At 42.7% G+C, this 12,867-nt stretch overlaps 1 protein-coding gene across 4 annotated transcripts in view; it reads left to right on the forward strand.

Annotated features, from left to right (window-relative positions):
* The first annotated feature begins 2,943 nt into the window (after positions 1-2,943).
* Positions 2,944-12,867, forward strand: part of KLHL2 (kelch like family member 2) — a 78,037-nt gene continuing 68,113 nt past the window's right edge. For 2 of the 4 annotated variants that reach the window (XM_039876307.1, XM_039876309.1), the window contains exon 1: positions 3,335-3,353. Coding sequence is in view for 2 of the 4 variants with exons in the window: in XM_039876308.1 (XP_039732242.1) it covers positions 3,272-3,297 (26 nt within the window). In the remaining 2 variants the exon portion in view is untranslated. Of the gene's footprint in view, positions 3,298-3,334; positions 3,354-12,867 lie in introns of those variants that run through there. The other 2 variants (XM_039876308.1, XM_039876310.1) reach the window with 2 other exon arrangements.

Here is a 12,867-nt window from a genome sequence, read left to right on the forward strand (position 1 = left end):
ATGCATCTGATAAGCAGACTTGGGCAGGTCTGCTTATGTCTGAAAGCCAAGGGTTCTATCACTATCTTTTTAGAAAACAACAAAGGCTCAGAGTAGCTTAATTAACATTTTCAGATTGCTTCAAGATTCTTAGATGAGATGCCGAATGTGGGTTCAGCTCTTCCTCTTTTCTGCAGGAAATGGGTCTCATGGCAGAGACTTGGATTAGGAACATAGACTGTATTCAGATTTACCTGGCGGCCACCACTCTAGATACTAGAGCTTGTGGGCTGACATTTCACTCTCAGCAAGGTTGAGCTGTATGTGGCTGAAAAAGTATTCTTTCTCAGACTATTTGCAAGGCCTACAAATTTAGGAATAGGTGTGAAAAAGAAAAGATTTGGGTGGACATTTAGCATGCTAACTGGCCCAGATCCCTTAAGAAGCAGAGAATTGTGACAGATAAGATGAATCCAGGGGAGGATGTGAAAGTGGGGGTATGGTTTGGAGTTGTGCGCCTACTTGTAAGACTGAAACATCCTCATTTTTTAGTATTTACTTGTAAATGTAACATTATTTTGGGTGGAAAGATACAAAAGCAATGGAATTTTTTTTCTTTCCTGAAAGAACTCCTGAAATGGGTGATCAAACAGCCCTGCTCTCTCAGCTTGTATACAGGAGAAGGAAGTCAGGCCAATGGCTAAGTTAGTGTGTGTCTCTTAGGTCTAGCACTTAACCTCAGTTTCTGGCTGAGTCAGGTATAATTGATGGTCATGGAACTATTAGAAATAATAACAGCAATAAACACTTAATTAAATGTTTCCATTATACACTTAGTGCTATATGCTTTGCACAGATTATTTCATCTAATGCTTACAATGATGACCTTATAAAGCAGGAAGTTTTATGATGAATCTGATCAAAACCATCACTAACACTAGAGAAGTAACTCATCATGTATGCCCTACTCAGGGTGGATCAATAATGCCACCAGATAATGGAGAGGTTAGTTCATGTGAAGGCATACTAAGGTACTGCCTTTTCCTGGAATACTTCACTAGGCTCTGAAGACTCTTCTCCTGGTCCTCCTCCTACCTCACTGCCTGCTTCTTGTTTCCTTTGCCAAACTCTTCTCATCTTAGTGTCTTAATGTTGGAGTGACCCAGGGCTCACTTCTTGGTGTTCTTCTTTTCTCTAGTTATATCTAGTTGATCTCAACCAGTCCCATGACTTTAAATATCATCTATATGCTGACAACCTCCACATTTCAGTCCACCCCAGATACATATAATTGTCTACATCTATCTTCATATGGATGTTTAACAGGCACCTTACCATGTCTAAATCAGTTTATAAGTACTCCCCTCCCCCACCAAGTCTGTTTCTTCTCTATCTTCCCAGTCTCAGTAAATGTTAACTCAATTCCTCACCAAGGGCCCAGACCAAAACCCTTGGGGTCATTTTGAGTCTGCTGTTTATCTTATACTCATATCTACTCTATCAGCAATTCCTCTATGCTTTATCTTTTAAATAGAATCACAATCTGAACATTCTTTCCATCACTCTGGCTTTAGTCCAGGCCATCCTTATTTTTCATCTTAGCTAGGCTAATTTCCTTGCTTACTCTCTTGCTTCCCCACATATATTCCTCATATAGCAAGCAGTCATCTTTTAAAAAAACTTATGAACCTTTTAAAACATACACATAAATACCATAAATGATGATCACCCTCCCATGTATCCATCACTCGGCCTCAAAACATTAACATTTGCTCATCTTCTCTCTATTCCCCACTCTCCCTCTTTTGATGGAGTAATTTATAACAAATTGCAGCAAAGTTGTCCTTGATTATCAGATCAGGCCATTCACGACTTTCCAGTTGCCTCTTCTTAGTAAGATACAAATCCTTTACGATGGCCTGTAAGCCTTATGTGATCTATCACTGCTGCCCCACACCATCTTCTCCCATTGTCTCCTGTTCTCACTCTGCTTGAGCTACACCAGAGGTTTTCCAAACTTGGTGGCCGTCAGCATCATCTGGAGGGCTTGTTACATACGACAGATTGCTGGGCCCCACCCCTAGAGTTTCTGATTCAGTAGATCTGAAGTGGGCTTCCAGAATTCGCTTCTAACAAGTTCCTAGATGCCACTGATGTCCAGCGGGCATACATGGAGAACCACCTGCTACACCGTTCTCCTCGCATTCCTCAACAAGTCAGGCAAGATTTTGCACAGGAGTCTTTGCACTGCTCTTCCTTCTGTCCTGAGTACTCTTTGCATTACTCAAGATTCATTTTATTCCATCTCTGTTTAAATATCTTTTGAGAGGCCTTCTTCGACCACTCCTAAAATAGCATCCCGTCGCCTCACCCTGTTTTCTTCAAAGCAGGAATGGCTCGTTTCTTGCTCCTCTTATCGGTCTAGGTGGACAGCTCCGCACACGCAGACCTGGTTTTGTTCTCTATCGTATCATCGGAGCCAAAACCTTGCACAGTAGGTGCTCACTTCACTCGAATGGATCCTATACTGAGGAAGGATGTCCAGCTTTTTGCTTGGGACACTTGATAGGCAAATTCATGTCTTCTTGCCTCAGTTTCACCATTTGAAAAGGAATTGGTTGGTTATGCTCACCCTTACCATCTCCCTGAACATAGGCTCAAATCAAGAGAAAAATGTGAACACGCCTGAGAGGCACAGCAATAAGTGAATACCAAGCGCTATTCCGCTACGCTTTCGCGGGCGCTTTTCCTGTACAGACATCACCCTCTCTAATTTTCTAGCTCGCCTGCCCCGGTGACCCACAGATCCCACTGCAAGCGGCGGTCGTCCCACGCCCGCCGGCCCCGGCGGCGGCAGCAGCGGCAGCGGCAGCAGCAGCAGCCTCAGCAACGCAGCAGCAGCAGCAGGAGGAAGGGGAGGCGCCGAGGGAGGGGTCCTCGGCCGCCGCGGGAGGCCGTATCGCCGTCCCGTCACGGCGTCGGCGCCGGCGGGGCCGAACCCGGAAGTGGCCGAGCCCGCGCGCCCGCTCGTCCCGCCGTCGCCGCCGCCGCCGCCGCCGCCCCGCACTCGGGCGAGCGCGGGAGCCGCGCAATCAGACAGAGCGCGCCCGGCCGAGCGGGCCATGGCCGCTGGGGCCGCCGCCGCAGGTGGTGGCGCGCGGTGAGGCGAGCGGCGCCCCCTCCGGGGCGCATGGAACGCGGCTCGGCGGGCGGGCAGTGCCGGCGTCCGCGGCTGGAATGGTGCTGGCGGCGGCGGTCGGTGCCTGCGTTCTGAAGCCCGAGAGGAGCCACAATGGAGACGTCGCCTCTGCCTCCCGCGTGAGTGAGCGGGCGGGCAGGCGGGCTGTGCCTCTGCGGACGAGCGCGCCGCTGCGGTGCGTGTCGCCGGCCGCGGGCGCTGCTCGGGGACGACCGCTCGGGGCTCGCGGGCGTTGGACGCCGGCGGGCGGTGGGAGCTGGGAGCTGCGGGGCGTGACGAGGCGCGGTTCCCGCAGTCCGAAGGCGGACGCGGACGGAAACTCAGTCTGGCCAGGCTGTGACTTAAAACGCTGCCCGGGATTTCCAGGGAAGGTTCTTCCCGATCCCGGGCGGATAGAAGATTCGGGATGGGGCAGTGCCGGGGGACTCTGCTGGTCCCGTGTATACCTCCGTGGAATGCACGGGCTGCGGGTGCCCATCTGGCTGACGCGTTTCTGAGGGTGGGAGGTATGATGCACGGGAGTCCGTTGAAAAACGGAAACTGGAAAGTACCAGACGCCCGGTGTCCCAATGAATTGATCCTAGGTTGCTTGCTTCTCCGAATTTCTAGTAAAATTAATACCTGAGGAACCTTTACATCACTCTAAATGAGCCGCGGTTGTTCAGGGCATGTGACCTCTTTTACCTGGCGCTGCAGGAAATTGTCCAGAAACCAGCATCTTCTGTTTCTTTGGTATCCTGGGAAAATGAGTAGTGTAGCGACCTGCTAGGCACAGGTGTCTTTTTCCTTGGTATCGAGATACATTCGGGATCACCTGCAGCAAAATTCAGAAATAATAACAGCTGAACAATTATGTAGAAGATATTGAAGATATTATTCAGTACAAGATTTTTTTTTTTTTAACGTTTTGGGAAAAGTGGACTATAAATCCCCAGGAGTTCCGAAATTTTCAATTTTGATTTGCTTTCCTTAGTTTAACCTTATGAAGGAACAAGAGCCCTTTCAATCTGGACTTTTCAAACCGCAGACAAACCTCATTCTGAAGGACGGTGTACCTTTTCATGAGAGCTTACTCATGGAGCCCTATCGTTTTTCACTTAGATTTCGCCAGCTTCACTCCATGGCAGTTGTACCGCGCCAGCCTCTTGTGGTTATTTGGCAGAATTCCAGCCAAAATATGGATATTAGTCTTGTGCTGAATAATTTTTTGATGTTGAGTCCTTTTAGGAGAGCTAATAGGATTCTGGAACTATAATTTCTAAAAGTGCCTTATGAATTTTTAGCGTGAGTGGAACAGCTCCAGGGGATCTAAGGAGTAGACAGATGTTAAGATTTGAGTTGACCCTCTTGGGCTAATAGAAACAGGGGCTCAGTTGCTACATGATCACTGTGGCTTTGTGGGCTTTGTGATATGGTCTTGTGCTTCAGCAGGTTCGGGAAGGCTCTTGACTCCCAGGAAACATGGTGGTGGCTTGTTAGCATCAGCAGTGTGAGCACAGCACCAGCAAATGAGTTCTGTCCAGGCTCAGAGGCACTTTAGGCAGGATATGCTACCTGTATATAGACAACACATAGTATATAGAATATATCATGTAGGTATGTTATCTGTAGTGAACCTAACCCCCTTTAGATCAGTTCTCTGCAGTGCCTTTCTACTTTTGGAGCACAGGGGATTAAAAGAAAGAACGAGATGATCTTAGAATGCAGGTGAAAAAAAGGGTGTGGAAAAGCAGGCTCTGGAGGGAGGGAGTAGAAACATAGATTTAAAGAAATTTAAATAGAAATAATTAAAAATGAAATAGATTCCTGCATACAAATATTGATAAACTGAATTAGTTGATCTGTCAGATCAACTAATCATAATTTTGGTGCCTAGCACAGTTCTTTGATATCGAGACTCCATCAGTAGTGCTGGAACAATGACAGGCTGAGAGGTAATGGAAAGCCTGGAATGCTAACAGTGATGAAAGAATTGTTAAAACTCTTTTTAATAATGGGTGGCCAAAGTTGATGGGTCTTTTGTATTGTTTCTGTTCATTTAATAATAAATGCAAATAAATTTTATTTTCATTTGGTCTGTCTAGGATTAACCCTCTTTTCAGAGCTCATCGAGTGTTATTTACCTTTCCGTATATCAGGAATAGTCTTCCCATCCCTTGGCCTGTTTGCCTCCACTCTCACTAACTTATTTTTTTCTTTGCACATTGAATCCTGGGTGTGGGATTTGAGAAATGCAGGCAGTGTCTTTGAAAAGCTTCATCTGGCCTCCTTAGGCTAGAGCTGAGATAGGATGGAGGCCAGTGGAAGTTATTGGGAGGGCTCAGCTTTTCATAAGGTTAGAGTTTTAGCTTGAGTTTTAAGGCAAAGAAAGATTTTTGATGTGAATTGAAAGTGCCTTAGATGCTGTGATTAGAGGCAGGGACTCAGATCTTCTCTGGGTGAGTGTCTGTTTATTCATTCATTCATTCTGCAAATATTTGAATGTCTGTCTCTGCCTGGCACTGTATGCGATACTTTTGCTCATGCTTCTCTTTTAGCAGTCAGTTTTGTATTGTTTTCAAATCCCACCTTGCTTCCTTTCAGCCCAATATTACATGTCTTGGAGGAATGGAGGTGACTAATTCCTTCAGGATGGTCCTGTTGAAAATAAGTTTTGATCCCTTCTTGCTACTCCTTGCTTTCAAGTTTTCCTCATTCTTCTTGATTCTCATATTGTTTGTCATTGGGCATCATATCTCTATTTATTGTTTTTTTGCTTCTTTGATTATATGTGGCATTTAGATTCTGTTCCATGTTGGGGTCTAGGTGATGTTAAGACCAGGGGACATGTGCCTCTGATCCAGTCCGAAAGATATACAACTAAAAATTAGGAGTAAATTAGTACAAATTGAGATGTACAAAAGAAACGTGAACTGATAAGCCCTGTCCTCAGGAATGTTTTATAGATCCTAGCTTTAGAGTTTTTTTTTTTTTTTTAAAGGATTTCCATAATTAAGTTGAGGGAAGACAAGGCGGTATAGGAGAGATGCTTTCTTTGACCTCCACTTGCTGAACAGTTTTCTAGGTCCTTGTTCCCCTACTGGCTTGTCTTCCACAAGTTGGCTTTCTTTCCATAGACCTTGCTTTTTTGCTTTTCTTCTCAAAACTAAGCAAACGTGTCCCATACAACCACATCTTTTTTCAGTTGATTCCACACACACTGGAGACTCTTGAACATTTGAGGTGTTCAAGCATAGGCCGACGACGTCTTGTTGACTGTTCTAAAGGAGTTAGCAGTAGGAGATTGGTGAGGTTAGAGCAGAGGGTCTCAGATGTTTGGATTTTACTGACTTGGAATATTAAAAAAAATTTGAAGTCCAACATAGAATTGCTAAGGTTTTTGTTTTGCCAGGTAAAGAAATTATTGATAAAATAATAATTATCAACTATCATCTTTTTGTGAAAGAAAGGACATTTTAGTGCTCCTTCCCAAATTCGAAGTGGGACATAATCTCAGTCTAAAGATTAGTTGTTAAATGGAATAAGTTTAGTTTTATGGAGACTTACTGCATTGCCCTCGTTTTGTCCTAGATCAGTTAAAAGTTCGTCAAAGCCTGATGTTTGGGGTCCACTGGACCAGATGACCCTTAATGTTCTTTCTAAGATTCAGTTACTCTGAATTTTGAAACCTTGCCATGAGTTGCCCCAATATACATTCGTCTGTCTTTTATAGCCCATTCTTGTTTTTGTTTAACTAGTTCTAAGTAAATTGAACATCTCTTAGATCATAGGTGAATCTCCTCAATGATAAAGACCTTTAAAATATTTAGATCATTAATGGCCTACAAGGTAATGTTGAGAGAAGACATATGGATCAATTTGTGTTGAAGGAAGTGTCATATATAAGGCAGATTTGGGGATGCATTTGGGAACTTGCGAAGAGGATTCTAGAATAAGTAGCATTTATGTCCTTCTAAAAATATCTAATGCTGGGAAATCACTCTTCCCTTTCTCACCAAATCTGTTTCTAGTCTACATTTTCTAATGCACTTAGTAGGCATTCAGTAAATATTAGTAAGCATGCTTTCGTGAAGGTGACTGTAAGTTTACTCATCTGTGGCTATTATGGAACTGCAGTAGGAACATTTATGAAAACAATTCAGCTTCTTAAGATCACATAGAAGGTTCTTTGAAGGTGATACAGAGAATGAAAATTGCCTTTCAGATGCCTTTCTATAGAATTCTAACAAATTCCAAATGTATTTACTGTTTATAATGAGGGAGTTCAAGTTTTTTGTTCATGTTTATTGGGTGCCTACTACGACCAGGCTTTGGGCATATCTCAGAAAACAAAACAAAGTCCTTTTCCTCATGGTTAAAACTGATAGTAAACATATAACACAGTTATTGTAATGGGCGGGTCAGTATACTTTATATTATGTTTTTTTCTTTCTTACATTTCAGACTCTTGGCATTTGCTAAAGTATTTTTTGGGCCAGTTCTTTTTACTGATTCTGCCTTGAAATACAAGCCCTTGCTTTTTCCATGACATTACTTTTTCTTAGTTCCCTCCTCTAGTTTTTAGGTTGTTTAATGAGATTATTTTATTACTTTTATCATTTAATTTTGTCATGTAGGTCTCTTATAATTACCTTTTTTTCAGAGCTTAAATTACTTTCTCAAGCTTATCAAGTAGAGGAGAAACTGAGACTAATCTCTCTGTTGATCACTTTTTTGTCTTACATGACTTCTGTTACTTCTGTTTGTTGGCAGTAGCTGTTCCTCAAAGATGCAGGCCTTGGCCAATTCTTCTTTTTAATCAGCTATTAATTACTAAGTTGTGGCTCCATCTGTATCTTAAGACTGAGCTCTAGATCTGATCTGTGCTTCAGTCTTGAATTTTGAGCTTCTTACAGAACATCTGCTCTCAGCTCATACCTCAGATTCAACATGTCTAAAACTGAGTTCATAATCTTTGTTCTTGAACTGAATTCCTTTTATAACATCTCAGTTATTCAATGGAATAATCATTCTTTTGGTCCTGCATACCCAAAGCCTTGGAATGGTCTTTGATTTCTCTCTCGCTCTTATCACCTCCACATCTTATCAGCTCCCAGGAACTCTAGAGCCTCGGTTTCAAGTGTCTATTCTGACTGCTCCTATTTTGATGAACAGATTTCATCACTTGATACCTGGATTTTTTTCTCCTATTGAGTTCTGTGTTTTCTCTCCTCACCTTTCAGTCCACCTACTATTTTGGCCCACTGACATCTTAGAGTCACGCCAGATGACTTATGAAAACCAGATATCTCAGCCAGATAGTCATATTCCTCCACCATTTAGCCGTATGTTATATGTTCAGATCTGCCTTATTACAAGTCAGGAGTCTCCAGCCTTTTCCTATCCTGCCCCCAGTTAAAACAACTTGGAATTCCTCTAAAGGTTGGACCCCATCTCCTTCGCCAAGCCTTCCCTATTTACTCCCAATTCATTCCAGCCCTCTTTGCATTCCGATAGTATTTATAGATGGTAGCTTGTAATCCTGCACCTGTGCACTGCCTTGTGCCCTTCCCCAGTGTTCTTAGAAGTGCCTCCCAGTTAGATGGTAACTGGAGAAGGCTCCTATGTTCAGCCTCCTTTAAGTCCTTCTCCTTGCTTAGTATAGGGCATGCAGTGAGCATCTAGGTAGAGCTTACCTGCTTGATGTATTAACAGTGGTGGTTGTCTGGAGTATCGTTAATCCTTTTTATTGAATGTTACAGTTAAAGATGAAGAAGGTCAGTAAAATCCATGAGAATATATCTCCATTCAGTTTAGCTCCTAACTTCAACATTTTTCTTCTCAACTCTGTGTTTACATTCTTACAGCGTTTAGTGCTTGTCCAGCTCCCTGAAGCAAGTAGCTGAGGTGTTATTATCTTTGACTTTCATGTTACATTTCATATTAGACATGTTTGTGGAATAACAAAACCTTATTTTATGAGTCAACAGTATAAAGCCCAGAGAGGCTAAGTAACTAATCCAAGGTCATTGGTTAGTATTCGGCATAGGTAGTCCTACGTATATATTCAGGTCATCCAGCTAATTCTGGTCCTCTTCTAGTGCCACTTCATTCAAGTGCTGGGAAATGTGTCCCAGTCAACTGAATTGCCAACTCATTGCTACCCTCTCTTACCAGCCAAGTGATGGCAATGCTAGGAAAAGTGGCAAAAGAAAGGTCATAAATATGAATGATAAAAGACATGAAAATGTTTGAAATGGATCATAAACCTCCTTCTCCTTTTTTTAGTGCCTCACCACATCCTACTCTGACAGTGCTTTGTTAATTGTTTATGACATATTCTTTAAAATAAGAAAGATCTTGCATAAGACATGCTTTTACCTCGGTCCCTTTCCTGTTAATAGTCACTGTCAGGGACAGAAAGTGCCTGATTGTGCTGTGTGTCATGTAGGTGGGAGGGAACGAGGGAGAGAGAGCTGAGTCTAACTGAAGCAGAGCTTTTTACAGCTCTATTGTTCTACTCTCAGACAGCGGTTACACTCCAACTTCCATCAGCCTCTCCAGGGCAGGCATCCCAGCCACCTCCTCCCGCCAAAGCCTCCCTGCACTTAGCAGAAGCCGCGCCGCCAAGTCCTAGGTGGGTGAAGAGGGGCGGCATGTCATACCTCCCTCTGCCCTCCAGCAGGTTCAGTGCTCTGTTGACTGCCCATCCATTTTAGTAAAATCGGGCATTTCAGCTTTTCTAGACATTTCCTTTCCAGCTCTGAGAAATCGGAAACATGACTTTTAAAGCATATATACACTATACTGATGTATTCAGTGGTGCTGTTATATTGTCTGTAAGGTGTTCTATGACTGGGTAGGAGGTTTTTCATCTCACAAGATGCTTCATATTCAGTTTTGAAGCTCTACGTACTGAAGGTATAATCCAATTTCTTACATGTCCATAGAGCAGATATTAACATTTTTTAAATCTATATTTATATGGTAATATGACCATATGTTTGTGGGTTCAGTTAGTCTACTGGCTCTGGACCTAATAAAAGCTTAAGTTCCAAACACTTGAAGAAAATTTGTGGAGCATGTCCATTTGCCTTTAGCGAATTGCAAAAACCGAAACCACAGTTCTACCACAAACTAAGATGTGTTTCCAATGGAGAAAGCCCTCTACTTTTACAAGTCATGTGGGGGGTTATTTGGGTGAGAGGAAAGATGTGAGAGTATTTTATTGGCAAACTGTAGAGTGACATAACAAATATTAGTTAAAATATTAGCTGTGATTGACTCTCTACTTTCGATATCCTGGACTTGTGTATGGAAGCTATGTTAGTTCAATAACCAGCTTTTGAGTATAAGTTTAGCTAGGAAGACAGCAGAGAAAAATAAAAGAGATATTATAAAGTAATGGAGAAACTTCAGAGCCATACAGCATGGATGGTGACTTTGAAAACAACAGCTGCTGACGTGAACTTGGCAGAAATTTGTGAGTAATGGTGGGTGACTCATTGCAAGCAGGGGAGTCTTGCAGCTTTTGAGATGAACAGGCAGAGGGGAGGGCAGAGATGGTGGCCACCCAGGGTCTAAATATTTGTGTCCTGAATATGAAAGTATCTGGTCCCCTGTTAAATTTTGCAGCTGCATCATTCACATGAATTAAAAGTATTCTTTCCACCCCAAAACGTTAAAAACTTATTAAACAACCCATATTTTCTAGTGTTCTCAATCTGAGATGATTGTCCTGGAGTAGGAGGTAAGTGGGTGGTGGGGCATATTACGTCACCTTTTTTGTTTTTCAATTATGCACAGCTGCCTTTCACCCCTACTCCTGGAGATGCTGTCATCCTGCTGTACCTTGTCCTATAAAAAGGGCTTGCCTGCATCTTCATGTAAAGAGCCGATGGTGAAGTGTAGTCTGAAAAACTTGCTTGGGTCATTCTGATCCTTCTGTCCCCCTCCATTGGAAATCACTGTTCCCAAGGAAATGATATGCATCTAAAGAAAGTGTACCTCATTTCTAAGATGTCCTCAACATTTTTGCAGTAGATTTAAACCTTTGCTTGGTTATGGAGTCTTGATTGTTTGAAGGAGACAGCCCAGTCTCTGTTTGCTTCCACTCTGAGAATTCAGTTGTCATCAGCAGTGTGTTCTTTGGCAGAGTTAGAAAGTTACCTGATCTGAGAAGCCACCCTTGCCCACAGCTGGGAATTTGCAGAAGAGTCAGTCAGTGAAGGAAGAGTGTAGGATTCTCTCTTGTAAAGCGTAGCAGCGTACTGGGATCCAAGCCCTTGGAAGCCTCAACTATTTTAGACTATGTTTTGTAACAGTAGGCTATTGGATGAGTTTAAGACTGGATGAGTTATGGACTGTAGAGTTGGGGGAAAGACTTAAAAGTGAAAGAACCGTGAAAAAGCATCGCCTCCAGATATTTTAAAGAAGGCGGTTCTCAGAATGAAGAGCTCTCTGGAACTCTGCTTCAAAGGGAAGCAGGGAGAAGGTGTAACTGTACTGACTGGTGTAGCTTAAAGGGTAAACCTTAACCTCCTACTTAGCTGCTTCCTAGTATATGTTCATTTCCCACATTTATAGTTTTAGACATGATATGTAATTTTCTGTTACGCGGTTCTGCTTCCGAATGAGAGACCATCTCACATAAAACCACATAGGAAATGGAAAATGATGGGAGAGACTTTAGTGTTGCAAATATAGACCTGTGCAGCAGGATGCTGTATTTATAAGTGGCTCTCAGTACAGAGAACACTTAAAAAAATTCAGTGTTACTTCTTATTCCTTTAAACCTTTGAAGAAAGTCTTTTCTTTGTAGAGTTTCTGGAGTACATAGAAAAAATAGGAGCTGAAAATAGCTTTAAGAAAACGCCAATATAGACGTTGATTGTTGTATGGTAGCTGTCTTAAAGTCAATTCTTTCATGCAGGAAGTTTTAATTCCTGATTTCCTAAGCAAATATAAACACCCTTGACCCTTAATGATATTCTTTCTAGGGCAGAGTTGCTTTTGCTTCTGTTCTAAGTATCGAACAGCCTTCTATGAGAGTTTACTAATTCTCAATGTTATATTTTCTCTGTTGTAAGCTCTAAGTTGTTAAACTCGAAGCATATATAAGTGTTATTAAATCGCTATATATGTGTGGGCCTTCATTGTTACATGGTCAGAAAGTTTGTATAGATTGCATATATCTACAAAATTTCCTTTCTTTTATACTGTTTATGAAAGGATGGTGGGAAGTGGCATTATGAGAATATGTCTTATACCATAAAGTGTTTCCCCATTCCCCTTCACCATTTCTGGATGTTCTTTCATCTTTTGGTTCCTAGATTTACTAGTTCTTTTTCTTAGGCCAGGTGTAACTCATCTCTGTGCACACACACACACACACACACACACACACACACACATGTACTGCGGCTCACGCTGCCAGAAGCCGCGGGAAGTAGAGTGCACCATCCCATTCTCCCACTCCAGCTGTGGACTCACCCACTAGAGGCAGTGCTTTGCACTGAAGTCATTTATACGGCCCCTTTAAAAACTCTCAAGTGGTGAGGAAACAGGACCGATGCTCACTTCTAGTAGACAAGTCCCCGGAGAACAAGGGGTCTTCATCAGCGCTGATTCTTGGGGGTACGGGAACAAGCAAGTTATTGTTGGAGGTTACCTTAATGTTTGAGTGCCCAGGTTTCATGGCTTCATGTGCC

Source organism: Pteropus medius, unplaced genomic scaffold (genome assembly GCF_902729225.1).
Source record: "Pteropus medius unplaced genomic scaffold, Ma_sr-lr_union100, whole genome shotgun sequence".
NCBI classification, from domain to species: domain Eukaryota; kingdom Metazoa; phylum Chordata; class Mammalia; order Chiroptera; family Pteropodidae; genus Pteropus; species Pteropus medius.